The sequence below is a fragment of the Lonchura striata genome, chromosome 11 (assembly GCF_050655825.1).
Source record: "Lonchura striata isolate lonStrDom1 chromosome 11, ASM5065582v1, whole genome shotgun sequence".
Lineage (NCBI taxonomy): Eukaryota > Metazoa > Chordata > Aves > Passeriformes > Estrildidae > Lonchura > Lonchura striata.
In genome coordinates this window covers 21,101,007-21,128,333 of record NC_140713.1, presented here as the reverse complement: position 1 = coordinate 21,128,333, position 27,327 = coordinate 21,101,007, and the positions used below count along the sequence as shown (strand labels likewise).

The 27,327-nt window shown below is 44.0% G+C and overlaps 4 protein-coding genes across 14 annotated transcripts; all 4 read right to left on the bottom strand.

The window, feature by feature from the left end:
• Positions 1–2,623: 2,623 nt before the first annotated feature.
• Positions 2,624–6,900, bottom strand: LOC110476356 (arylamine N-acetyltransferase, pineal gland isozyme NAT-10). The gene is made up of 2 exons (XM_021541232.4): positions 6,726–6,900; positions 2,624–4,792 (listed from the first exon to the last, which is right to left on the bottom strand). Exon 2 carries the CDS (start codon positions 4,785–4,787, stop codon positions 3,915–3,917), a length of 873 nt encoding a protein of 290 aa, XP_021396907.1. The 5' UTR covers positions 4,788–4,792; positions 6,726–6,900; the 3' UTR covers positions 2,624–3,914.
• A 143-nt stretch (positions 6,901–7,043) lies between these two features.
• LOC110476355 (arylamine N-acetyltransferase, liver isozyme) lies at positions 7,044–25,430 on the bottom strand. 6 transcript variants are annotated; one of them, XM_021541230.4, is made up of 3 exons: positions 11,911–13,559; positions 10,783–10,871; positions 7,044–9,164 (listed from the first exon to the last, which is right to left on the bottom strand). In XM_021541230.4, exon 3 carries the CDS (start codon positions 9,157–9,159, stop codon positions 8,269–8,271), a length of 891 nt encoding a protein of 296 aa, XP_021396905.2. In that variant the 5' UTR covers positions 9,160–9,164; positions 10,783–10,871; positions 11,911–13,559; the 3' UTR covers positions 7,044–8,268. The 6 variants fall into 6 exon arrangements, with proteins under 6 accessions (XP_021396905.2, XP_085446016.1, XP_031361727.2 ...); XM_085589890.1 differs by lacking the exons at positions 10,783–10,871; positions 11,911–13,559 and adding an exon at positions 25,291–25,430; XM_031505867.3 differs by lacking the exons at positions 10,783–10,871; positions 11,911–13,559 and adding an exon at positions 17,515–17,656.
• LOC144245856 (arylamine N-acetyltransferase, pineal gland isozyme NAT-3-like) lies at positions 13,705–25,430 on the bottom strand. 4 transcript variants are annotated; one of them, XM_085589886.1, is made up of 2 exons: positions 25,291–25,430; positions 13,705–15,725 (listed from the first exon to the last, which is right to left on the bottom strand). In XM_085589886.1, exon 2 carries the CDS (start codon positions 15,716–15,718, stop codon positions 14,852–14,854), a length of 867 nt encoding a protein of 288 aa, XP_085446012.1. In that variant the 5' UTR covers positions 15,719–15,725; positions 25,291–25,430; the 3' UTR covers positions 13,705–14,851. The 4 variants fall into 4 exon arrangements, with proteins under 4 accessions (XP_085446012.1, XP_085446011.1, XP_085446010.1 ...); XM_085589885.1 differs by lacking the exon at positions 25,291–25,430 and adding an exon at positions 19,800–19,938; XM_085589884.1 differs by lacking the exon at positions 25,291–25,430 and adding an exon at positions 17,515–17,661.
• Positions 21,595–25,432, bottom strand: LOC110476354 (arylamine N-acetyltransferase, pineal gland isozyme NAT-3). 3 transcript variants are annotated; one of them, XM_021541228.4, is made up of 2 exons: positions 25,291–25,432; positions 21,595–23,499 (listed from the first exon to the last, which is right to left on the bottom strand). In XM_021541228.4, the coding sequence occupies exon 2, from the start codon at positions 23,490–23,492 to the stop codon at positions 22,620–22,622; it is 873 nt and encodes a 290-aa protein (XP_021396903.3). In that variant the 5' UTR covers positions 23,493–23,499; positions 25,291–25,432; the 3' UTR covers positions 21,595–22,619. The 3 variants fall into 3 exon arrangements, with proteins under 3 accessions (XP_021396903.3, XP_085446013.1, XP_085446014.1); XM_085589887.1 differs by having other exon boundaries at positions 21,595–24,993; positions 25,291–25,430; XM_085589888.1 differs by having other exon boundaries at positions 21,595–23,817; positions 25,291–25,430.
• Positions 25,433–27,327: the final 1,895 nt, after the last annotated feature.

Genomic DNA, 27,327 nt, shown 5'->3' with positions numbered 1-27,327 from the left:
TGTTCTGAAATACCTGTCTGCATTTCCAATGGTATAAATACATTTATGGATGGATTTAAGTCCAACTCAAGCTTCCTATCTGAGGTAGAAACATTCTTCTGTATAAAATCTGTGCTTGAACTACTCTTGACAGAGGTGTAAGCGTAGCAGTGAAATATTTGTAAAGAAACCTGCATTGATTCAGGCTTTCTTAGCTCTGACACGGACTCCAGTACATTTTATGTGCAAGCTCCTAAGCTATAGAACTTGCCCATGTGGTCATGTTTCTAAATGAAGCACTTATTTGAAAAAGCAAGTTGGGTAAGTAATGTTTTTATTAAAGAAAATTGCTATCTGCAAACTGGTAAATTGTTACCAGACAGCAGAAGTGTTCATGCCTGTGACCCTGAAGTGTGGTTTTAGGTGGTGCTCACTGATAGCTCACGTATGTCTGTCCCTTGTCATGTGAAGTCCCTTCCTTTGGCAGGCTGATGGTGCTTATTTTGTAATAACTACTGGGCCTTAAAATATGGGAGTATTGAACAACTTTTTCATGCTGATATTTCTCTTTTACTTCTATTTTGCTTACTATTGGATCTTAACATGTCCAGGACCAGAGTCCAACTGAAGTGAGCTATCCAGTGTGAATTTAGTAATGCTTGAGCTGATTAAACTTTGGTTCTTGGGGAGGGGCAGGATGTTCAATGATGCTGTGGAGTTTGAACCATGTTTCTTGTGCTCTGTGACTTGTTCTCTAATGAGACTCTCCATTATGCAATGCTACAACCATGAGTGGCTGTCGTTGCCATTGGCCATTGCCTGTGTGTGTAACAGGCAGCTGGGCTGGGGTTCTGGGACTTCATTCAGCATTCAGACTTTAAAAGAAATTGTTTGTCTTTCTCTTTATTGGAATTCCATACTTTTAAATTGTATTTGGAATTGGATGAGTCTGGGGGCGGAGGGGGTGGTTTCTCACCATTTTTGTTTTGCTTCATTTGAACAATAGTCCACAACTAAAACTGCAAAATCACTTAGGCTCTCATTAAAGCCTTCTTTGAGAATGCTAATAAAGCATTGTGGTAGGGAAGGATGGCAGCCATCCCACAGTTCCTTACCACATGAATCCAAGTTTCTGTGAGAGCTGATGCTTCATGGACTTGGTGGTTTGTTTTCTTTTCAGGCTGGGAGAACATCAGCTTCCACAATACTGCCTTGCTAATGGAACCCCAGCATGAGGCCTCAGGGTTGTTTGGTTTTACACCATTCTCATCTCAAACCTCTGAGGGATTTCAGGCCTGGCATTCACACCTCAATAACCTGTTTTCATCAGCTTTTGGGGAGCTTTAGTTAAACTGTGAAACTGTTCCTTAGCTGTATGTATGACATTTCTTTGTGTGATTTCATGTCTCTCAGTGAGGACCTGCTTGTAATTGTCACATGAAGATGAGAAATTAACAGATGGGAGTCAGGGAGATGGTTGGAACCTCAATCACCAGCAGCTCTGTAGATCTTTGGTAAGAACCAAACAGTAGAAGGGGTAGCTGGGTGAGTCCCATCACTGCAGGTTCAGTTAAATGCTGATAAGAGCCCATTGATCCCCAAGACACCCTTGCATACCAAAATCCAAGCAATTTTACCTGGGAGCAACAGCAGGAAAACCTCTAGGGAAACTGGGAGGCAAAATAACCACACTGTTAATGGCTGTCCTCAAGAAAACAGCTGTGGTTGCTGGCACAGAGAAATGTGGTTTGGTGAGCTGGGTAAATGAGAATCCCATCAGATAGAATGGAGGTGGTCAGTGTTTCGAAGCTCATAATGTTCCCTGAGGACCTGAGGAGCACCTTGCTGTGATCAATTATTAAAAAGGGGTAAAAACCCTTAATGGGACATTATTATGAGGGAATAACTAAACACAAATTACTGAACAAATTCCATAATTCCATTATTAAAAGAAAAGCTGTGTTCTGGCCTCAGTAAGATCTTTCAGTGTCCCGTGTCACCTCTTGCGTGGCTCTCAGTGTCTCATCCCTGTAACTGTCTGTGTACCGAGGCCACGAGCTGCCACCACAGCCAGTCACACAAAGGGCTGGCACACACCAGAATAAAACCAGAGCTGCTGGATGCCAAGCCAAGCACCTCCTGGGCCTCCTCTTCAGTGACCATCTTCAGCCTATGACCTCTTCATCCTACAAACCTGTAAGAACTCACCATCTCCAACACTGCCTGTGATACTGGCCTGTGTAGGTCAAGAAGTGTCAGGTAACAGGTTCCAAGGAACAGGTAACAAGTGACTGGATGTCAGGAAATGGCCTCCAATTATGCCAGGGAAGATTTTGATTAGATACTAGGAAAATGTTTTCACAGGGTTGGAAAGGACTGGAAGACTGCCAAGGACAGTGATGGAGTCACTATCCCTGGAAGTGGCACCTGAGGACAGTTTAACGGTGAACATGGTTGTGATGTTGGGCTGATTGTTGAACTCTATGATCGTAAAGGGCTTTTCCAACCTCAGTGATCCTGTGATCCTAAGAAGTTTGAGGTGGGCAGGGTTGGCCAACAGATCAGCATGAGTGAGCAGCCCTCACAGATGGGGTGTGTAGGAGTCAGTGCTGCTGGGGACAGCTGTACCTAAAACAACTCATAATGTCTTTATTTTCCTTTTATTTATTTTCAGGTATACACTTACAGCATTTCTGAGATTAATGATCAGATGATGTCTTTGAGCAAAAAGACTGTGGGAGGAATCAACATTTGACTGATACTCAGGCTTATTACAGACTGGGGAGAAAGAGTGTTTTTCAATGTTTCTGCTATTTTTTTGATGCATTTAAGAATGTTTCCCCTTTCTTAGTGGTTTCCTTGGCTGGGCTTTTTCAGAGAACCATGGTAGAAGGAAGAGCATTTTCTGGAAAATTAGGAAACACGATTGTGAAAAAAGAAAAGGTTTCCTTTAGATTTGGGTGTCTCCTTGGGTTGTTTTTTCACTTTGATAGAGATGAACAAATACTAATGGCACTACAGCTCCTGTGCTAAGGGGTACCCATTCAGGACAGCCATATGGACACTCACGTTTGCAGAACAAAATTAAGAGTATAGTGGGCTTAGCTTCATATACAAATATAATGCAGTCCTAAAAGTACAGAATTTCCACCCCTTTTGTGACAAAAGTAAATCTAAGCCACCTGTGACATTTAAGTACCAGTCATAGTTCATAGGATGATTATATCTCAGAAACAAAGCTTAGTAGTTATGTCCTTAGAGCCCATCAGCCACTGCAATATATAGAATTTTCATCACCAGAAGAATAGCTTCATACCAAAAATTACTTGGGGCAGTTTACTGGAGTAATGACTGGAGGGATGCACATGGTGATGATTTTCATTTTGTACTATGGTTTGTCTAAGGATGATGGTGAAAGAATTATGCCTCTTAATGCTCCTTTCCAATATGACAGTGTTTTACTCATATTAAAGGAAGAGGAATTAGATGAGCTGTGAGTGGTTGGATCTTATGAAAAATGAAGTTTTAAATGTGTACTTCATTGTCTAAATGCTCACAGATTACTTGTCTCCCTATAATAACCTTAGAAAGTGTGTTGGCAGCATATCACAATTAATAATCCATAGTCATGTGCTACAGGCAGTCCAAAATTCCCCAAACATATTTCTTACCCAAGCTTATAACCAGATTCAAATCAAATCCTACATTTGTGCCAAAAATTGAACAGCAGTCATCTCCCAGCAAATAATTTTACCTAACCAACTCAAGAGTCTTAAATTCCTGATTTTTTCCAAAGTGAAATTCACATTAATCTCATACTAATGTATATATCCTTCAGTCACCTGGAAAAGAATCCCATAACCTTGCAGTAGGGATTGCACAGACAGTGGAAGCTGCTGTACACACATAGCATTACTGTAGGTTTACCTGGCCATCTAGATTGTGTAAGATCCTTTAACATTAATGGGGACAAGTTTTCTCTCTAGGGTGATGTTAAATTTCTCTTTGAGGGTTTTTTCCACCTCTTCATCTTCAAGAGTTACAAATTCCACCAGATCCATGTTTTCCTTGTAGTTGTACGTGGTCTCAGTGAGCGTCCACCCAATTAGCGCTCGGAATCCATCAGTTGTCTGGAGGGTGCAGATGGACTTCTTTGTGAAGAGGGAATCTGGAGATGTCTGGAGGTATGTGCACTGGAAGCGGAAATCTTCCACTGTCCGTGGCTCAAGGCTGAACATATAAACTTTGCGACACTCTTTTTTCTCCAGCAGATCAGAGTTGGAAAAGCTCTGATTGGGGATGTATTGTTTCCGTCTCATTTTCTCCAGGTACCAGACACCGTTTTTCTCTGTGAAGCGGAAAACGCCGGGAGCCTGGGGCTGGTCTTTCCCTGACACGAGCTCCATGGGCTGCCACATCTGGTAGGACACCCCGAAGCCTCCATCAACGACGTAGGCTTTGCCATCGATGACGACCTTTACCACCAGGTGGGTCATGAGGGTGGCGTAGGCGTTCTGGTGGGGGTTGAACACGTAGGCTCCCAGGAAGCTGGTCTCATACCCCAGGCCCCTCAGCACCCAGCCCAGCAGCTGGTTGTTCTCCATGCACCAGCCACCCCGCTTCCTCCGCACAATCTTGTTGTAAACGTGTTCCAACTCCAAAGTAATTTTCTCCCCACAGTGGATGCTGAGGTTTTCGAAGGGAACGGCACGGATGTGATGCTGGAATATATCGGTTAAGGTTTCCAAATCTTGTTTTTCAGTGGAGCCTTTATAGCCAGTTCTTGCAAAATACTCTTCAAGGTTCATCTCACCTGTAAAGGAAGGAATTGTGTTTTGGTTTCTTTACATCAGTGATTTATGACGCTGTGAGAAGCTGCCCTGGCTCTGCCAGCAAAGATTCTTTAATCTACTGAACCTCATCAGAACAGCTTTTAAAGGAAACAAGCATTCCTATCAAATGGTTCCCTGAGCAAAGAGCAGTGCACATGAGGGTTTGCTTTTGTCTTAGAGTCATCCCTCTGGCAAACAGCTGATGCCATTTCAGTTTCATACGAGGCGGCTGGGAGATGAGGATTTGTTGTATTTGCATTGTAACAGCAGGGTTAAGAAGAAATGTAAGATCTTGCTGGGGAGTGTGTACAAGGGTTCATGAGAAATGGTCCGAAGCCACTGCTCAGTGACAGGACTGAGGCAGTCACTGGGGGAGGCAGTGTCATCTGCCAGTGGGAGGGAAGATGTTCTGAGCCAGGATTCACGTTCTTTTCATGAGTCTGCCACTGATGGACGTGACAGTAAATTAATCTCTCGTTCAGTACATGTTGCTCTTCCACCACTTACAACATGAAAAGTAAAGTAACAAGCTTTATTCAGATAATTATAACTGAAAAAACTCTGACTTTTGAAAGAGTCACAGACCACTGAGTCTTGTGTCTGCTCAGAGTGTTGTAGAAACTCATTTTGGTGTTGGAATAATGGATCTGAATGGAGGGAAGTGAGTGGCCTAAAAGACAAGGAACACACCTCCATTCCCTCCTGTGCCCTGTGTCTCACAGGCCACCCTGAAAATGAGCAGGGGCTGCTTTACTTTTTCTCATCCTCAACTTTCTCAAAACTCACCAATCCTTTAACTCAGCAGTGAACTATTGAATGTTTACTGCAAACTAGAATTTCTCGAGATGATTCTCAGTGGCAGATTCATGCTGTGCATATTCATGGTGTGGAAGCAGCTCTACACCATTCACTGTCCCAAATTAATGGAGAGCACCAGCAAAAACTACACATTACCTGCTACAGAGAGGAATTTAACTTCCAGTGATGTGCTTATTGTTGGAGGATATGTTCAAGGTAGTATTTATTAACTGTAACATAAAAGTCATGGCACTTTTGATTTGCAGAATCTGAGCATATCTGATCCTATCACTCTGACTGTGAATGCTAAATAGATCACACCAGTATAAAGCCAGTTCTCAAGTTTGTGTTATTTGTTTCTTTCTGCAGCTCCGTAATATGCTTGATCAGCACTAGATCTGGACTGCAGGAGATGAAAGTCACTGTTCTTTTGAAATGTGAGCAGACCAGATGAAAAGGCAGGTACTGACTAGGTTGTCCCACAAATGTGGTTATGATTTATGTAGAGAAAAACATTAGCAGAAGAATATTAAAGGTGCAAATGAAGATGTTCATACAAAACTATTCCTTACCAGGACTATACACAGTATCAGCAATTCCACTTTTGAAAATGTGTTATCTTCTTTTTCCTAATACATCAGCACATGGACTTCTGGGTTGCACAACCCAGAGTCTGTAATTTTTTTAAGTTCTTTTTAAAGAGCTGTAATCTTACTCCCTTAAAGCAGAATCTATTGATTATTAGACTGAACTTTTGCTTCCTTTGCACTTGCAATACTTTTAAATAAATTTAAGTATCTAAAAGCACAACTTCCAACAAGAAGTGCCAGTTCTAAATTTATATCTACTATTGTACCTAAACAAAAGAATCTATTTTATAGTGAAGTGAAGCTTCTCCTGAAGAGTGAAAGGTAGAAGAATTGAAATTGCACATCACTGTTTTGCCCTTTAACTGCCCCTGTTTAGCAGGTGATATTTTAGCTTTATATGCACACATTTTAGAACATTTCTCCTAGAGAATGTTGCTTACATTATTGTCCATGACCTTTACCATGATAAAGAAACCAGGGGTTTGGTATCTTTCTTTGGAGGGATTTTTTAAGAAAATAAACTTACCTCTTATGAGATCCCTTTTTATTTATTGAGGTATTCAGTTTCTGGGTAGTTTATTAGAGGGGCAGCAGTCAGTGAAGCCAGAAGTGGATACAGATTGTGAGGGTTGTCTTTCTAAGCTCTGCTGGCCCTCGCTTCTGAATCTTAAATTCCAAGAAAGGGCAGAGTCCACCCAAAAAGAATTCACATTTTTGGACTTTGCTGATCCGTGAGCAAATTAAACTTTGTTTCTTCCTATTAGTAGATGTTTATGCCTTCCCCTAGTTAAGACCAGAATGAACTCCTTCTCTATGTAAAATAATTAGAGTCGGCAGTTGCAAATGGTGTTGTAACTGTTTTAAATTAAACACTGTTATTTTGCAAACCAGCACTTTGCAATGGAGGATGTTCATCTGTGCCCTGGTGGGTACACTGAGGTGCCAGGTGTTGCAGGCTCCATGTCCCTGAGCTCCATGGACGCACAAATGACCCTTCTTCCACATAGGAACTTACTCAAACTGTTCAAATCCTCAGCTGGGGCAGGGAGTTACTGTGGAGCTGCCACACCTAACAAATGCCATGGCAAATATTTATTTGCATGAAGTAATACATTTCTGCTCTAAAACCTGGCCTCCTGCATCCTCACAGAGTTTATTTAATTCTCCCCAGGTCAAGCCTGTCCCCCCTTCATTGGATGGAGGTGGAATATCAGAGGATTTCTTTTGCATCCACATATTTTAAGGTAGCTTTTGTGCAGAATACTGATTGTAATAAATACAAAGACTTTTATCTATAATACTGTCATCTCCTCTTGATAGCACATGAAGGCATGGTCCCAAAAGTTTAGATTATAGTTTGCAAAGATTGATCTAACTTTTTTCCTAGTTTTGATACCAAAAGCCTGATTTTCAAGAACTGTTGAATCATCTCATCTTCTACAGATTTTATTTTGAATTCAGAGACACAGATAAATCAGACTCAGAAAAAGTGTGTACTCAAAATTAGAGAGATTTTAAGGGGATTTAGGTACCCTTGGATAAATATCTTACTTTAAGTTTATTTCTGAAAAGGGAACAGGGCTTAAGTCTTTCAACTTTTTTAAGCTAATCAGAACCTAATGGTGGCTTGTTTTGAGAAAGTCTTAACCTTTCTTTTTTTCTACATCATTTAAAAGCCAAATTCAGCTCAACTGAAGTGCATAATTTGTAAAAGTCACTGAGAAGCTTGGAAATAATGCCAAAAAAAGTTAGAGGTCTTTTGTGCAAAATGGTAACAAAGCCTCTCCTTCTGCATAATTTTGGTCTCATTTGCCACAAAATATATCTGCAATAAGAGTGAAAAACCAATTTCCATATGAGTAAAACAGAGCTCGTAAGATGTTTTGGTTTCTAAAGAAGGAGAAGTTTAATAAAAAATATGCAATCAATATATGCAGTTAATTAGCAGTGTGCTAGAATTTACCAAGCTTTGTGACTAGCTCGAGTTAAAAATGAGATTACTGTAATTAATGTTAATTTTAGAATTTTCCTCTCAGCTATTTAAAGATCCACCTAGCACATTGTTACAATTAGATTTTATCCACTAAATTAGGTGGCAAGCCACGAACATTTACTGGTACAAGTTTGTTCTCCAATACTATATTGAATTTATCTTTCAGTGTCTTCTCAACCTCTTCATCTGTAAGGGTTGTGATGTTCACCAGGTCCATGTCCTCTGTGTAGTTATACTTCATCTCAGTGAGGGTCCATCCAACTAAGGCAAGGACCCCACTGGTGGTTTGGAGACTGCAGATTGACTTCTTCCGAAGGATATTATCTGGAGACACTTGGAGGTATGCATTTAGCTCCTGGAAGTCATCTATATGCCGTGGCTCGAGAGTAAATCTATATATTTTTCGGATATTCCCCAGTTCTGGAGTATGAGGGAAGTCATTCTTGCTGTGCTCAGGAATATAATGCTTCCTTTTGACTTTTTCAAAGTACCAGGTGCCATTGTCTTCCATGAAGTGGAAAATGCCAGGAACCTGGGGTTGGTCCTTCCCAGAAATCAGCATCAGTGGCTGCCACATCTGGTAGGCACCACCAAACCCAGGATCTACTATGTAGGACTCTCCCTTGATCACCACCTTCAGCAGGATATGGTTTATCTGAGCAGTGTATCCCTTCTCTGCTGGGTCATAGCTGTTTGCACCCAGAATACAGACATCATACCCTAATTCTTGCAGGGCCCAGAAGAGGAGGTGGGTGGTTTCCAGGCACCATCCACCACGTTTCTTTCTCACAATCTTATTGTAAGTAGACTGCAAATCCAGTTCAATGGCCTCCCCGCAGTGCATGCTGAGGTTCTCGAAAGGAATGCTCTGGATGTGATGCTGGAAGATGGCTGTCAGGGTTTGCAAGTCTGCATCCTTATGGGGCTTGTTGTAAGATATTCTTCCAAAATACTCCTGAATGTTCATTTTGCCTGTGTGAGCAGAAAAGTAGCCAGTTACTGCTGTGCAGCTGTCAAGGGTTTCATTCCTGTTTCTGTAGCACAGGTTAACCAGCCTGCAAATGTAGTCTGGGCCATTTTATTGAGGATCTAAAAGAATTTTAAGTATTTCTTTAAAAAGAGACAGGAACAGGAGCAGGTGGCAGTAATGCTCTCCCTCTCTCAGGGGCTGCCTTCAAACCAGGAGGATGTTTTTCCCATGGATAGACACAGCACGTGCCATAACAGAATCTCTGGCCACAGAGGAAGATCCCACATGACAAATTTTTTCAATAATCAAGAAACAGGTTTGCAGAAAAGCTGCCACACCATACCAGCATAAAAGTCACAGCAAGATCTTACTGTTTCTTTTACTGCACCAGATAAGCAATTCTTTCTTTGTCCCACAGGTAATTTAACTGGAAGGTTTTGCATTCATGGATTCAGTTAACTAGGATTAACATCTCAGTGTGTCACCATTTCAGACAGGTTTCCATGTGAAGTAGATAATTTTTTTTCTTAATCTCTTAAAATTCCCTGAGGAGTTTAGACAGGGCTTTCACTGTGAAAGGAAGGGACTTCAATTTTTCTAGCCTAAGGATCAAAGAACTTGATCTAAAAGTACATACTAGGCGAGTCATAATCTTTTCGTTTCTTTGACCATCTTTTACAAACTAAAGGCTTTAGTTTCAGATCAAATTGTTGGAAATATTTTCCAGTTTTCTGTCTGTGTCGCTCATCCCCTTTCATTAGCAGAAAGACACTCATTGGCACTGATTGTGTGGCCAAGATACAAAAGGTTCCCTGTAAGACTTTTAATTCAGTGACTCATCTTCTCTCTGCAAGGATTTCTTAGTTTAGATTTAATTTGGCTTTTTTCCATGCAAGGATATTTGTTGTTCAGAACAATTCACAATCTGTTAAGGGCTATGTTAATTTCCAGAAAGTCTGAGGATTTCTTACTTCAACTGGTTGAACGTTCCCTGGGAGGATTTTCCATAAATATTTTGATGTGGATGAGATGGGACAAACTCCCTTCCACTGAATATTCTCAGCTTTGGTCCAACTGTTTCCCCCCAGCAGTTTGACCCCATGTCCATGCCAAAAGCTTGTGAAAATCCCAACTCAAATCCATGGGTGGAAGTGCCCCCACCTGAGCAGATGAGCACATCCAGTGGTGTAATCTCTAGACTTTAACCCAATCTTGATGACAGCAGCACAACTCACATGACTTGGTTGTATTGTTCCTGATCTGCACTAGTACCAACATTCAGACTGGGTAATACAAACACACAGGAAAATGTGATAGAGGATCATCCCAATAAGGGAATAAGAAATAAATATTATCACTTCAAAAGGACCCAAAGAGTCTACATGAAAAAAACAGTACTGTCTCTTTGATACTGCATTTTATTATTTTTTACATCCCTTTTTTAGGACAAGGGCACTCATTTCTGGCAGGATCTCCTTGGATACAGTTGTAGAAAGCCATTTCCTTCCCAACACACAGCACATGTGTTCACTGGCAGACTCATCCTGAGGTCTTCTGCCTCATTTTTCTTTCTATTCCCACTTTCAGCAATTTTACATAGGAAGATAGAAACATCTTTACCCCATGAGAGTGTGCAGCTGAATGTCTGTGACCAGCAGGAGCCCAGAGGAATGCATCAGCCTGGTGGGTCTGACATGCTTGGAATTTGCCTTCAAGAAAAACAGATCAGTCCCTGCTCTGGGTCAGCAGCAGAAGGCCTGATACCCTCTCTATAACCCATCTCCTGGGTCTGGGTGTCCCCATTACATGGGGAAAGCACAGGATAAAACCAGCTCCCCTCATCCAGCCATGCAGAGCCCCCATGGGGCTCTGCCAGTGAGGCTTTGGGAAAATACATTGGGAAATTCCCTGCCCATGCCTCATTTTCCCCAGCTGCCCCTTCTCTGATCTCATCAATTTAAAATCTGCTTCAGAGACAGCCTTGTGGTGGCTGACAAAATGTGCTCTGATCTCAATGAATACTTAAAGAGGTTTAAGTATAATAAAGCTGCACTACAACATCACTGACATTAGGGAGCATCCACATAAATCAGTGTTTACTCCCTCACCTCCATGGAGGCAGATTTTTCCTTGGCACAGCCATTCCTGCTCTGAAAGCCGCTGCAGCAGTGAGCAAACCCTCTCCCAAGGGACAGTCTGCATTCCCAAACTGCACTGCCAAATAACCCGAGCCTCAGTACACATCTTAGCCTTGGTTGTTTCTGCCCCTGCAGCAGCTGAGCTTAGCTCAGTGTTCCTGCAGCTTCGAGGGCAGTGGGATTCAGATGTTAGTTCTGCCTGTCTGTTCACAGTCCCTCGGGATCATTGGGTCCTTGGGTAATTAGGCTGAATATTAGGATCAGTACTTCTCAGCTAAAAATCACGAGAGATTTCCAAGGCTGGATACTCTTGCACATGCCTACACTGTTTGTTTGATTCCAAGTTACACTGTGAGTCAATAGCTGCATTTTTCATACACTCTGGCTCAAAATAAAGGGTTAGTTTAACTGTCAAACACTGGATGTTGCACTTGGAAAATGCCCTTGCAATGCTCACTCACCATCAGCCCTGGGGTGCCTGTAGTTTGTGCTTTGCTAATGCTCCTGCAGTGCTGTGCACAGGGTGTGCAGGCTCACAGGGGTGGGCTTTCCCAGCGGGGCTGACCCAAAGCTGCAGGATGAAGTTAAAGATCAGGCATGCAGAGCTTACCTCGAAGGCAGCCAGCTCAGGCTTTCCACTCTGGACTGTTCCAAAGTTCCCAGGAAGAGCTGCACTGGCAACTGCTGCTCTTAAAGGTCCAGGCTGCCTTTAGTGCCTGTCAGGGACAGCCTTATCCTCCAGCAGAGCAGCCAAAGAGGGGAGAGAGTTTCTCCTTTAATAGTACTTTCTATTCTGATGGTTTTATTGCTTTATTTGTACTGGCATAGGTGTGGAAATCACTGTCATGCAATTTGTTGTGTTAGGTGCAGCACAGAGAGCCTGGAAATGATCCAGTCCCCAAACTGCTTATAATATTGAGGACATTTTAACCTTCCAAGTCACTGAATGACGGCTGAAACCCTCCAGGAGTGCAAAGCATGGGTATCATCAGCAACTTCTCTTAAGTGGTTATAACTTAGAAAGCCATTCTCAACCCTGCAGGTCACCCAGGGGCTTCAGTGTCTGAGGCACCTTGCTGGGTGCTCCCATGCTAAAGCAGCAAAGCACTCGTGCAAAAACGATGCCGATTTTACATTGTTGACACTGATGTGCTCTGGATCCCTGTGGGAAGTGACTTATGATAGACAGAGAATAATCCAGAGCAGGAATTTGTTGATTTATTGATGGGGATGGGAGCTCTTGAACAAATCCCACCACACCAAGCTATTCCTTGTGGCTGACACAAGTCCCACCAAGCAGCAAGGTCAGATTTGCCAAGTCAAGCAGTTCCCTAAATTCCCCTGGGTTCAAAGAGAAGCCCTGTCCTTCAAAAGGGAAGATTCTGCTCCTGGAGAACTCTGAGCTCCCTGAACCTGCTGTGCCTTTAAGTATTTGCCTCCAAAGTTAGTGATAAGGAAAAAAAACAAACTAGTGCAAACTGAAATGAAAGCCTCTTTTGTTTTTTTTCCTTCCAAGAGCAAGTTTCCCTGCACTGCTCAGCAGTGCCCTGTGCCTCTGTGCTGAGCAGGAGGCAGGAGCTCTGAGCTGTGCCCTGCAGGGGCAGCTCCCGGGCAGGGCCGGGCACAGGCTCCAGGTGAGTCAGCAGAAGGAAAAGTGCCCTTCCGTGTTCCTGCCCTCCACACGCTGCAACTCGGGACAAGGGGCACAATGCCCTAATCTGATCCTAAAGTCTGGGATTGTATAGCTCTGGACTCGTTCCCCAAGCCTATGGAGCAGCACAAAGTGCAGGAAACATCCTGACACAGGGAGAGAGGAATGGGCACAACCCTTTTCAGGTGGTTCCTATGTTTGTTCCCACAAAGGATGGACATTCTTGGCTCTGCCTGGACCTTCTCCTGCTCCACAGCTTTGCAAGACCTGCCTGGACTTTCACCTGCATCCCAATGCTTTGTCCCTGCTGTCCTGCTCAGTTTAGCTCCTTTAGCTCTCCCACTAATTTAGGGGGAAAACACAGGTTAAAAACAAGCCAGATCCTGGGACAATTTCTTCTGATCATTTCTGTTGAAAGCTGATGATCCACACCCACAAGAAGCCTCTCCTTTTACAGCCACATTTCATTTTCTCATAGGATGGGGGGGCCTCATGTGCTATAAAGAAATATTGCACCCCTGCAGCCAAGCACATGTGAATGAATTTGGGAAGACACGGGTTTCAGGAGCTTGCCATGTCTCTAAGAAATATGTTCTGAACATGCAGAAAAGCAGCTTTTATTAAATCTAGAACTGCTTGTTCTAGAAAGCTGCACATGCTGTACAACAAGGGAAAAAGGTTCAGTGTGTTGTTATCTTTTTAAAAACCTTAGCTGGAAAATATTAGCATGTACAAATAATCAGGACAACTTCAGTGATTAACAACATTTATTTTTTTCCACGGGAATACATGCTGTAATTTAAGGGGGAAAGAAATCAGAATATTTCTAGTTCACAGTACTTAATTTTTTTATTTAATTGTAATTCACTACTTTAATTTGCTTAATTTTAAGTGCATAGTTGTAATGCTTCCAATATTCGTACATAAAGGAACACCAAGCATCTTCTCAAAGGGCAAAGTGGTCACATTTGAGTAGTTTCTCCTACTAGAAATCTTAGTTGTTAGGTATGTGATTAAGATTCATTACTTCTCCTTATATCAATATAATCAGTATCACTGCAAACACTTCCTCAGTAGAACAAAAAGAATTCTGTGCATGTGTTTGGGTTCAGCTGTAATAATTAACATGCGATAGCACCCAGTGTCTGAGGAGAGGAACGTGTATTCCCAGCACTCTGCTGCTGAGTGTGAGCAAACAAAATGCTCAGGAGATGCTTTCAGTTCAAAGAAATGCTGCTCTTTGGTTATGTCACTGAGAGAACAGGAGCTGTGCAAAGTCTCAAACAACACGGAATTGTCACTGACATTTCTTATCCTCAGTTCTAAGTCATAAAGAACCTGTCCTCACATGGTGAGTTTGCACAGGTGTGGGATGGCCTGAATGCCATGGGAGAGGCTGTTGTGGATGTGAGAGCAAAAAGAACAGCCTTATGGCTATACTGGAGAAAATCAGCACAGGATGGCTTTGGTTTTCTGTCTATTACACTCCCAAAATAATATAGTATTCATTTAAGAGGCAGGTGTGATTTTCCCAAGGAGCAGCATCAGGAAATAAAGACAAAGACATACGGCTCCATCATTCTGCCCAGCTACACTGGGTGTGTTTAGAAAAGCTTCTAAGAGATTAAAACATTAGGGAATGGGCTGAGTCTGCTTCCCACTAAGCACAAATAGAAGGATAGTGATTTGATTGAGCTAGGCAGAAATTACTGGTACCCAACCTACAATGAAATGCAGGAATAGTTGTGTAAACCCATTTGTTTTCCAGATTCAGGATAGTATGTTCTGCCTTACACTGGTGTAGTTGGAAGGAGAAAGATTAACCTTTGGATGCTTGTCAGAAAGAAAGGGAAGAATTGCCTATAATGCCACTGAATTGAATTGTAATTCAGGCAGTGAGTTAAAAAAACCTGGGGAAATCAACAGGTACAAATTTCTTGTCAAGTGTTATACTGAATTTCTCCTTCAATATTTTCTCTAGTTCTTCCTCTGCAAGCATTCTGATTTCCACAAGATCCATATTGTCCCTATAATTGTACTTTACCTCAGTGAGTTTCCACCCCACCAGTGTCCGGATGCCATCAGCAGTCTGCATGCTGCACATGGACTTCAAAACAAACTTTGAGTCAGGTGCTGTCTGCAGGTGGAGATTGCAGCCCATGAACTCCTCAATGTCTCGTGGCTGAAGGGTGAAGAGATAAATCCGATGACAAACTTCATTTTCCACATTTGGGGAAGTCGAGGTGCTTGGGTTCAGAACCCACTGCTTTCTTTTCACTTTCTCAAGGTACCAGGTACCATTTTCCTCCTGAAAACGAAAGATCCCAGGAATCTGAGGCTGATCTGTCCCTGAAATCAGTTCCATTGGCTGCCACATCTGATAGGCCATCCCAAATCCCCCATCTATAATGTAGGATTTGCCATCAAGCTCCACCTGTAACAGCAGATGATTGATTTCATCTGGATAGGCCTTGCGCTCAGGGACATAAACTTTTGCTCCCAGAAGGATGATGTCATAGCCAAGAGTTTTCAGGACCCAAGACAGAAGGTAGTTGTTTTCCATACACCAGCCCCCACGTTTGTTCCTCACTATCTTCTTGTAGATCACTTCCAGGTCCAGCTCAATTCTTTCTCCACAGTGAATGCTGAGGTTTTCATAAGGGATAGCTTGGATGTGGTGCTGGAATATATCTGACAAGGTAGCCAGGTCTGGATTATTGGGGGAACCCCAGTAAGAAATTCTGTCAAAATACTCCTTGATGTCCATGCTGCCTCTGAAAGAAGGGTGGGAAAAAATAATAGGCTGTGTCAGAGGAGGTGGAAGGCTCTTCCCCATCCCTTATAATGGGGTGCTCAAAAGAGGAGCAGGATTTGACTAATATCTGTATCAAAGGCAGCTGAGCAATAATGCTGAGAGTAGCCAAAGAGACGCTGCTGATGAGCACAAATGTTATTTTTATTTGCCTCTTTTACAGCTGTGATGAGAGGCTCCAGCTGTGCTAAGCATATTTCAGCAGAGTTCCTGCCCAGCAAAGCTACAAATCTCTGTAGGAAGGAACAAAAGCAGTAGCAGCAGCAGCAGTGATGTTTCCCTGCAAGAAATTATAGCAACTGAGACTCTCCAGATCTGAACTGCTTTACTGGTGGCTTCAGCACAGCAGAAGCAGAAAACAAACCCTCCCACTCTTGCAGTGTGATCCAGAGCCGCTTCTGCAACCAAATCTGTCCTGCCACAGTGTTTCATTCATTCTTTAGGCAGCCAGGCCTGAGCTGGTCTCACCTGCTCCTGCTCTCTGTGCCAGCGGTAGCAGATGTGGCCTGGAGTGCAGAAGGGTTTTTTAGGGCAGAAAAGGCTGGGGGAGAGGTTTTGCTGCATCTGCTGTGAGCTGCCTCCCCATTCCTGCTCATCACAGCCCTTCTCCAGCAACAGGAGGAAACCAAGGTTGGGGCCTAAACAAGGTTCAGAGGCCTCACACTTTCTGAGATCATCCTTTGGGATCCATTGCTCCTTCTGTTCATGATCTTCCCATTGCTGAGTGGCTGCCCATGGGTGAAGGAGAAGACATTGCCCTCCTCTGGTATGGCAGAGAGCTCAGTGCAAGGCTATTTCACAAACACAGGGTGGAAAGCAGCTCGAGCCTTCCCAGCCCTTGATGGAAGCAGTGGGATTTTGATGGAGCCAAGTACTCTTGTTATTCCTCCCCAGGCATTGCTAAATTTCAGACATCTGTAAATATGAAGCAATGTTCTTCCCATTATTGACCCAAGAGGTCCAGAAATGCTCTCAAGTTCCTGTGCGCAACTCCCAAAGTAAAATCAAAAGAAAAATATCCAAATGTTCAACAGGATTATATTCCCAATCTGATGAAAAATGGCAAACCCAAAATTGTATGGGGATTTAGGGAGGGTACATTCAGTACATAAACAAAGAACATGAAAAATTCCCTTTTGGTGTAATATCCTGGCAGAAGCAGAGGGTGGGTCCCCACATAACCTTTAGGATAGAGGCTTTACAGAACTCCGACTATTGATCAGGGCCACCGCTCTGTCTCAACATCCAAGCAGGCCTGAGTGATCCACGATGGGGTTAAGAGCATCAGAGTCAGGAGCTTCTCTTTATTCAGCTTTTGGCTGTCCCCAGGATTTTCCCAGAACTACAGTTCTATTCATTTCTGAAAACTTGGCACAAGCTGAGTTCTTGTTGTGTGAATTTTAAACCAGTGTCCCAGTTAATCCAGTTTTTCCTTTTTTTCTCTTCCTTTCCCTCTGCCACAGTAAGCAGAACATGTGCAGTAACTTTTTACTTACAGGGAAAAGGATGGTGTGGGTTTGTCTGTCTGTCCATCTCTTGAGGGTGCTTACAGGGCTGTTTTTATGGGGGTTGCTGAAATGAGGCAGATGGCACAAATGCCCGACTTGCTCAGCGTATCCACAACAGCGAGCAGCTGAGCTCCCTGCTCTGCCCTTACACCATTTCTGCTGTGTTTTGTCCCCAGACAGATTTAACTTCCTGCTTAGAGAGCGCCCAGCTACCGAGATCCGGGGGTTAAGAAAAAGGCTTACCTGGAAAATCAATTCCAGTGCCAGTGTGCCTCCGGGCTTGGGCTTGGGGTGTTCTAGGCTAAAGCAAGTGGCATTGCTGGCTGTCCTATATTTAGCACTGACAGGGCTTGAGGACTGCTCTCCAGCTGCTCTTCCGGGGAATGTCCTTTCCCTCGACTGGCTTTCACACGCCTCTCCTCTGTCAGATAGCAAAAGCAGAAAAAAAAAAAAAAAAAAAAAAAAAAAAAAAAAGAAAAGAAAACCCGGAAGTGTGGTGCCTGAGAGCTGGAGTGAGCCAGCAAAGCCAGCAGCAGGCTGTTATAGATACGTATTACAATATTGTCTTTTTGTAAATATTAGATGGATTTTTTTATGTGTGGTGTTAAAGTAACTTTGCTGCAAAGATATAGTTTTTATTTCTGATGTAAATTAAGTTTAGAACATTGTACTGAAATAGCTGATATAAGTATGCTTGTGTTAAAATGCCTGCTTGGATTGGATAACATCCAGTGAACATATGATGAGGGCACCTGCTACAGATATGCCAACTATCAGCATTCACCATGTGAAAACAGTGTGGCCCAATGCCCAAAAACTGGAGGTGGTAATGGAACAGACTAAAACCACAGCCAAGGAATACGCATGCTCTAAACAGGAGGGCCCAAGGAAGAGTCACACTAAACAGTTCTTGGAACACATAAACGAGTTTGGGGGAAAAGCTTACTATGCATAATTGTTTATGATTATGTAACAGGCCAATGCAATGAGAAATGCTATATAAATGGTGTTTCCAAACTAACTGGTGCACTCTTGGCTGAGTACCAGGATAGACCTGGCCATAATAACATTTACTCTATGGTCTTTGTCACCTATCGTCATTTCTTGAACTTTTAAACTGTTACAGGACAGTGAACTGTGTTCTTCCCAAGTGCAAACCTGGCTCTTGTTAGAGCAGAGGCTGCTTCCCACTTGTTTGATGCTGTCTGCAGGGGCCTGCTCAGGCTGTCACCAAAATGTTTCTGTTCCAGTTGCTTCCTGCATGTGCTCAGGTGATGCAGTTTTTTACTCCCAGTCTTTAGATTACTGTTTGCTTGGAAATGTGGGGAAGAAAAGCTTGCAGGAACTCAGCCCAAGAAGCTTTTTGCACTGTTTCTGAAGAACAGCAAGATTTCAGCACAGCAACCTGCACCTGTAACCTCCTTAGCCCAGTCTGCAGCACAGGAACTTCACTGATGCCTTTGCTTCCTTCTCTCGGTGAGATTTCCATGTGGGTCTCATTACAGCAAATGTCACAGAATGTAAGAAAGCACTGGGCCAGCAGTGTGTCTCCTTTGGTCTTTGCCCACAGGAATCACCTGCAGATGCTGTTGATGGTGAAGGTGCTCTTGGCACAGTGATGACTATGAAGTATTAATACATAGGGAGCTCCATCCTCTCCAAATATTTCATGTTGCTTTTGTATCTCCCAATTTTACTTGCATTTTGTCAAGTCTCATTCATTCCCTGACAGCTGTAGCTGATCTTCCCTGTTAGCTCCCCAACTGTACTCCCAGTGCTTTTATATTCAGTGTCAATGCCAAGTTCCATTCAAACACTGATTTATTGGGATAATTAGCAGAGCTAATAAATCAGATGAAACTAAGATGTCTATGATAACCCATTACACAGCTTCACTCCCATATCCAAATTTGGCTCTTTATCATCTCATCAGTGGCCCATGTGTGACCCCACAAGAGAAAACCCATGCCCAAGCCATAAGATGCTGAAGGGAAAGGAGAACCTGCCCTCATCAGGCTCATCTGGGCAGATCCAAATGAGTACAAAGAGAAATTCATACTCCTGTCTGGAACTTGGTGATCTGCTCTTCCCACAGACCTTCATTTTGACAGGGAGAAGCCAGAAGTCCAGCAGGCAGAGCCCAGTCCTGACGGAAACCATCCAGAAATGCTGTGGATCTGTCTCTGTACAACATGTGAGGAGAGCCACCCATGCTTCTAGTCCAGAGTTATTGGGACAAGTAACAATATTTATTGTTATATAGGATGGCAAAACTGAACCATTGCCATGTTCTCTTATGTGAACTCGCTCAGGGTCAGCTGCAGGGAACTTTGGGGTCCTTTTTAAATACAGCTATTTTCTCACCCAGAGGGAGCCAAACCCATTCGCCCTGGTTCCCGTAGTTTGTGCTTTGCTAATGCTCCTGCAGTGCTGTGCACAGGGTGTGCAGGCTCACAGGGGTGGGCTTTCCTAGCGGGGCTGACCCAAAGCTGCAGGATGAAGTTAAAGATCAGACACGCAGAGCTTACCTCGAAGGCAGCCAGCTCAGGCTTTCCACTCTGGACTGTTCCAAAGTTCCCAGGAAGAGCTGCACTGGCAACTGCTGCTCTTAAAGGTCCAGGCTGCCTTTAGTGCCTGTCAGGGACAGCCTTATCCTCCAGCAGAGCAGCCAAAGAGGGGAGAGAGTTTCTCCTTTAATAGTACTTTCTATTCTGATGGTTTTATTGCTTTATTTGTACTGGCATAGGTGTGGAAATCGCTGTCATGCAATTTGTTGTGTTAGGTGCTGCACGGAGAGCCTGGAAATGATCCAGTCCCCAAACTGCTTATAATATTGAGGACATTTTAACCTTCCAAGTCACTGAATGACAGCTGAAACCCTCCAGGAGTGCAAAGCATGGGTATCATCAGCAACTTCTCTTAAGTGGTTATAACCTAGAAAGCCATCCTCAACCCTGCAGGTCACCCAGGGGCTTCAGTGTCTGAGGCACCTTGCTGGGTGCTCCCATGCTAAAGCAGCAAAGCACTCGTGCAAAAACGATGCCAATTTTACATTGTTGACACTGATGTGCTCTGGATCCCTGTGGGAAGTGACTTATGATAGACAGAGAATAATCCAGAGCAGGAATTTGTTGATTTATTGGTGGGGATGGGAGCTCTTGAACAAATCCCACCACACCAAGCTATTCCTTGTGGCTGACACAAGTCCCACCAAGCAGCAAGGTCAGATTTACCAAGTCAAGCAGTTCCCTAAATTCCCCTGGGTTCAAAGAGAAGCCCTGTCCTTCAAAAGGGAAGATTCTGCTCCTGGAGAACTCTGAGCTCCCTGAACCTGCTGTGCCTTTAAGTATTTGCCTCCAAAGTTAGTGATAAGGAAAAAAAACAAACTAGTGCAAACTGAAATGAAAGCCTCTTTTGTTTTCTTTCCTCTTTTTTCCTTCCAAGAGCAAGTTTCCCTGCACTGCTCAGCAGTGCCCTGTGCCTCTGTGCTGAGCAGGAGGCAGGAGCTCTGAGCTGTGCCCTGCAGGGGCAGCTCCCGGGCCGGGCACAGGCTCCAGGTGAGTCAGCAGAAGGAAAAGTGCCCTTCCGTGTTCCTGCCCTCCACACGCTGCATCTCGGGACAAGGGGCACAATGCCCTAATCTGATCCTAAAGTCTGGGATTGTATAGCTCTGGACTCGTTCCCCAAGCCTATGGAGCAGCACAAAGTGCAGGAAACACCCTGACACAGGGAGAGAGGAATGGGCACAACCCTTTTCAAGTGGTTCCTATGTTTGTTCCCACAAAGGATGGACATTCTTGGCTCTGCCTGGACCTTCTCCTGCTCCACAGCTTTGCAAGACCTGCCTGGACTTTCACCTGCATCCCAATGCTTTGTCCCTGCTGTCCTGCTCAGTTTAGCTCCTTTAGCTCTCCCACTAATTTAGGGGGAAAACACAGGTTAAAAACAAGCCAGATCCTGGGACAATTTCTTCTGATCATTTCTGTTGAAAGCTGATGATCCACACCCACAAGAAGCCTCTCCTTTTACAGCCACATTTCATTTTCTCATAGGATGGGGGGGCCTCATGTGCTATAAAGAAATATTGCACCCCTGCAGCCAAGCACATGTGAATGAATTTGGGAAGACACGGGTTTCAGGAGCTTGCCATGTCTCTAAGAAATATGTTCTGAATATGCAGAAAAGCAGCTTTTATTAAATCTAGAACTGCTTGTTCTAGAAAGCTGCACATGCTGTACAACAAGGGAAAAAGGTTCAGTGTGTTGTTATCTTTTTAAAAACCTTAGCTGGAAAATATTAGCATGTACAAATAATCAGGACAACTTCAGTGATTAACAACATTTATTTTTTTCCACGGGAATACATGCTGTAATTTAAGGGGGAAAGAAATCAGAATATTTCTAGTTCACAGTGCCTAATTTTTTTATTTAATTGTAATTCACTACTATAATTTGCTTAATTTTAAGTGCATAGTTGTAATGCTTCCAAGATTTGTACACAAAGGAACACCAAGCATCTTCTCAAAGGGCAAAGGGGTCACATTTGAGTAGTTTCTCCTACTAGAAATCTTAGTTGTTAGGTATGTTAGGTATCCCTCCTCCTCCTTATATCAATATAATTAGTATCACTGCAAACACTTCCTCAGTAGAACAAAAAGAATTCTGTGCATGTGTTTGGGTTCAGCTGTAATAATTAACATGCGATAGCACCCAGTGTCTGAGGAGAGGAACGTGTATTCCCAGCACTCTGCTGCTGAGTGTGAGCAAACAAAATGCTCAGGAGATGCTTTCAGTTCAAAGAAATGCTGCTCTTTGGTTATGTCACTGAGAGAACAGGAGCTGTGCAAAGTCTCAAACAACACAGAATTGTCACTGACATTTCTTATCCTCAGTTCTAAGTCATAAAGAACCTGTCCTCACATGGTGAGTTTGCACAGGTGTGGGATGGCCTGAATGCCATGGGAGAGGCTGCTGTGGATGTGAGAGCAAAAAGAACAAACAGCCTTATGGCTATACTGGAGAAAATCAGCACAGGATGGCTTTGGTTTTCTGTCTATTACACTCCCAAAATAATATAGTATTCATTTAAGAGGCAGGTGTGATTTTCCCAAGGAGCAGCATCAGGAAATAAAGACAAAGACATACAGCTCCATCATTCTGCCCAGCTACACTGGGTGTGTTTAGAAAAGCTTCTAAGAGATGAAAACATTTTTCCAGATTCAGGATAGAATATTCTGCTTTACAATGGTGTAGTTGGAAGGAGAAAGGTTAACCTTTGGAAGCTTGTCAGAAAGAGAGGGAAGAATTGCCTGTAATGCCACTGAATTGAATTGTAATTCAGGCAGTGAGTTAGAACAGAGATAACTTGCTCGTATTAACAGGTACAAATTTCTTGCCCAATGTTATATTGAATTTCTCCTTCAGTGTTTTCTCTAGTTCTTCATCTGCAAGCATTCTGATTTCCACAAGATCCATATTGTCCCTGTAATCGTATTTTATCTCAGTGAGTTTCCACCCCACCAGCGCCCGGATGCCATCGGTGGTCTGCAGGCTGCAGATGGACTTGGTGACAAAGAGCGAGTCAGGTGCTGTCTGCAGGTGGACATTGCAGCCCATGAACTCCTCAATGTCTCGTGGCTGAAGGGTGAAGAGATAAATCCGATGACAAACTTCATTTTCCACATTTGGGGAAGTCGAGGTGCTTGGGTTCAGAACCCACTGCTTTCTTTTCACTTTCTCAAGGTACCAGGTGCCATTTTCCTCCTGAAGACGAAAGATCCCAGGTATCTGAGGCTGATCTGTCCCTGAAATCAGTTCCATTGGCTGCCACAGCTGGTAGGCCATCCCAAATCCCCCATCCACAATGTAGGATTTGCCATCAAGCTCCACCTGTAGAAGCAGATGATCGATTTCATCTGGATAGGCATCAAGCTCTGGGACATAAACTTTTGCTCCCAGAAGGATGATGTCATAGCCAAGAGTTTTCAGGACCCAAGACAGAAGGTAGTTGTTTTCCATACACCAGCCCCCACGTTTGTTCCTCACTATCTTCTTGTAGATCGCTTCCAGGTCCAGCTCAATTCTTTCTCCACAGTGGATGCTGAGGTTTTCAAAAGGGACAGCTTGGATGTGGTGCTGGAATATATCTGACAAGGTAGCCAGGTCTGGATTATTGGGGGAACCCCAGTAAGAAATTCTGTCAAAATACTCCTTGATGTCCATGCTGCCGCTGAGAGAAGGGTGGGAAAAAATAATAGGCTGTGTCAGAGGAGGTGGAAAGCTCTTCCCCATCCCTTATAATGGGGTGCTCAAAAGAGGAGCAGGATTTGACTAATATCTGTATCAAAGGCAGCTGAGCAATAGTGCTGAGAGTAGCCAAAGAGACGCTGCTGATGAGCACAAATGTTATTTTTATTTGCCTCTTTTACAGCTGTGATGAGAGGCTCCAGCTGTGCTAAGCATATTTCAGCAGAGTTCCTGCCCAGCAAAGCTACAAATCTCTGTAGGAAGGAACAAAAGCAGTAGCAGCAGCAGCAGTGATGTTTCCCTGCAAGAAATTATAGCAACTGAGACTCTCCAGATCTGAACTGCTTTACTGGTGGCTTCAGCACAGCAGAAGCAGAAAACAAACCCTCCCACTCTTGCAGTGTGATCCAGAGCCGCTTCTGCAACCAAATCTGTCCTGCCACAGTGTTTCATTCATTCTTTAGGCAGCCAGGCCTGAGCTGGTCTCACCTGCTCCTGCTCTCTGTGCCAGCGGTAGCAGATGTGGCCTGGAGTGCAGAAGGGTTTTTTAGGGCAGAAAAGGCTGGGGGAGAGGTTTTGCTGCATCTGCTGTGAGCTGCCTCCCCATTCCTGCTCATCACAGCCCTTCTCCAGCAACGGGAGGAAACCAAGGTTGGGGCCTAAACAAGGTTCAGAGGCCTCACACTTTCTGAGATCATCCTTTGGGATCCATTGCTCCTTCTGTTCATGATCTTCCCATTGCTGAGTGGCTGCCCATGGGTGAAGGAGAAGACATTGCCCTCCTCTGGTATGGCAGAGAGCTCAGTGCAAGGCTATTTCACAAACACAGGGTGGAAAGCAGCTCGAGCCTTCCCAGCCCTTGATGGAAGCAGTGGGATTTTGATGGAGCCAAGTACTCTTGTTATTCCTCCCCAGGCATTGCTAAATTTCAGACATCTGTAAATATGAAGCAATGTTCTTCCCATTATTGACCCAAGAGGTCCAGAAATGCTCTCAAGTTCCTGTGCGCAACTCCCAAAGTAAAATCAAAAGAAAAATATCCAAATGTTCAACAGGATTATATTCCCAATCTGATGAAAAATGGCAAACCCAAAATTGTATGGGGATTTAGGGAGGGTACATTCAGTACATAAACAAAGAACATGAAAAATTCCCTTTTGGTGTAATATCCTGGCAGAAGCAGAGGGTGGGTCCCCACATAACCTTTAGGATAGAGGCTTTACAGAACTCCGACTATTGATCAGGGCCACCGCTCTGTCTCAACATCCAAGCAGGCCTGAGTGATCCACGATGGGGTTAAGAGCATCAGAGTCAGGAGCTTCTCTTTATTCAGCTTTTGGCTGTCCCCAGGATTTTCCCAGAACTACAGTTCTATTCATTTCTGAAAACTTGGCACAAGCTGAGTTCTTGTTGTGTGAATTTTAAACCAGTGTCCCAGTTAATCCAGTTTTTTTCGTTTTTTCCTCTTCCTTTCTCTCTGCCACAGCAAGAAGAACATGTGCAGTAACTTTTTACTTACAGGGAAAAGGATGGTGTGGGTTTGTCTGTCTGTCCATCTCTTGAGGGTGCTTACAGGGCTGTTTTTATGGGGGTTGCTGAAATGAGGCAGATGGCACAAATGCCCGACTTGCTCAGCGTATCCACAACAGCGAGCAGCTGAGCTCCCTGCTCTGCCCTTACACCATTTCTGCTGTGTTTTGTCCCCAGACAGATTTAACTTCCTGCTTAGAGAGCGCCCAGCTACCGAGATCCGGGGGTTAAGAAAAAGGCTTACCTGGAAAATCAATTCCAGTGCCAGTGTGCCTCCGGGCTTGGGGTGTTCTAGGCTAAAGCAAGTGCCTTGGCTGTCCTCTGCCTAGCACAGACAGGCAGACAGGGCTTGAGGACTGCTCTCCAGCTGCTCTTCAGGGGAATGTTCTTTGCCTCAACCTGCTTTCACCCGCCTCTGTCAGATTGCAAAAGCAGAAAAAAAAAGACAAGCCCCGAAGGGTGGAGCGAGAGAGCTGGAGCGAGCCAGCAGAGCCGGCAGCAGTGCAAACCTGGCTCTTGTTAGAGCACTGGCTGCTTCACATTTTCACTTGTTTGATGCTGTCTGCAGGGCCCTGATCAGGTTGTCACCAAAATGTTTTTGTTTCAGTTGTTTCCTGCATGTGCTCAGGTGATGCAGTTTTTTACTCCCAGTCTTTAGATTACTGTTTGCTTGGAAATGTGGGGAAGGAAAGCTTGCAGGAACTCAGCCCAAGAAGCTTTTTGCACTGTTTCTGAAGAACAGCAAGATTTCAGCACAGCAACCTGCACCTGTAACCTCCTTAGCCCAGTCTGCAGCACAGGGACTTCACTGATGCCTTTGCTTCCTTCTCTCGGTGAGATTTCCATGTGGGTCTCATTACAGCAAATGTCACAGAATGTAAGAAAGCACTGGGCCAGCAGTGTGTCTCCTTTGGTCTTTGCCCACAGGAATCACCTGCAGATGCTGTTGATGGTGAAGGTGCTCTTGGCACAGTGATGACTATGAAGTATTAACACATGGGGAGCCAATCCTCTCCAAATATTTCATGTTGCTTTTGTATCTCCCAATTTTACTTGCATTTTGTCAAGTCTCATTCATTCCCTGACAGCTGTAGCTGATCTTCCCTGTTAGCTCCCCAACTGTACTCCCAGTGCTTTTACATTCAGTGTCAATGCCAAGTTCCATTCAAACACTGATTTATTGGGATAATTAGCAGAGCTAATAAATCAGATGAAACTAAGATGTCTGTGATAACCCATTACACAGCTTCACTCCCATTTCCAAATTTGGCTCTTTATCATCCCATCAGTGGACCATGTGTGACCCCACAAGAGAAAACCCATGCCCAAGCCATAAGATGCTGAAGGGAAAGGAGAACCTGCCCTCATCAGGCTCATCTGGGCAGATCCAAATGAGTACAAAGAGAAATTCATACTCCTATCTGGAACTTGGTGATCTGCTCTTCCCACAGACCTTCATTTTGACAGGGAGAAGCCAGAAGTCCAGCAGGCAGAGCCCAGTCCTGACGGAAACCCTCCAGAAATGCTGTGGATCTGTCTCTGTACAACATGTGAGGAGAGCCATTGGGACAAATAACAATATTTATTGTTATATAGGATGGCAAAACTGAACCATTGCCATGTTCTCTTATGTGAACTGGTTCAGAGAACTATGGGGTCCTTTTTAAATACGGTTGTTTTCTGACCCAGAATGATCAAAACCCATTCTCTGTGGTACTTTTTTCATCTCCTCTCCCTAAAACCTATCTGCTATTGAGCTTTTTCTTCCATGTCTTTCAAATTCTTATCCCAGCTCACTACCCTGCATCACTCTCCTTTTTCTTCAGGCACGTTTTACAGCCAAAACATTGAAACCACGAGCTGCCAGCCTCCCCAGGTGTGCCTGAGGCCAGCACAGGGCAAAGCTCAGTCAGGGAGTGCTAAAGCTTAGGAAAGGCTGATCTTGAGCCCAAGCCTTGCTGGAGTGTGTTCAGTGCCGTGCCAGATCAGCAGGGCTAATTCCAGGTGGGGCAATGAACTGCAATCACTCTGTGGTTATCACAACATGCCATGAACAACCTGAACCCAAGAGCCACAAAGGGCAGAGCCCAGCTTGGGCCAACTGGGGTGGGGAACACGATCACAGGAATGTCCTTGCTAAGGACACTGCTGTCCACCTGGACACTGAAATGCCATTTCCCAACTTTGGCAGCAGCTGGAGCTGCCTGAGACTTTTCCAGAAGGTCCTCAATGTAATTGCACTCACTTTTATAGAAATTTAAACTGCTGAACGCATTAAATT

Bases quoted from the DNA above. Each gene is read 5' to 3' on its own strand.
- LOC110476356 (XM_021541232.4), bottom strand. From the start codon at position 4,787: ATGAACCTTGAAGAGTATTTTGCAAGAACTGGCTATAAAGGCTCCACT.
- LOC110476355 (XM_085589890.1), bottom strand. From the start codon at position 9,159: ATGAACATTCAGGAGTATTTTGGAAGAATATCTTACAACAAGCCCCAT.
- LOC144245856 (XM_085589883.1), bottom strand. From the start codon at position 16,359: ATGAGCAGGAATGGGGAGGCAGCTCACAGCAGATGCAGCAAAACCTCT. The intron at 15,726-16,231 runs GTGAGACCAGCT...CCCTTCTTTCAG, and splicing joins GGCACAGAGAGCAGGAGCAG to AGGCAGCATGGACATCAAGG.
- LOC110476354 (XM_085589887.1), bottom strand. From the start codon at position 23,561: ATGGGGAAGAGCTTTCCACCTCCTCTGACACAGCCTATTATTTTTTCC.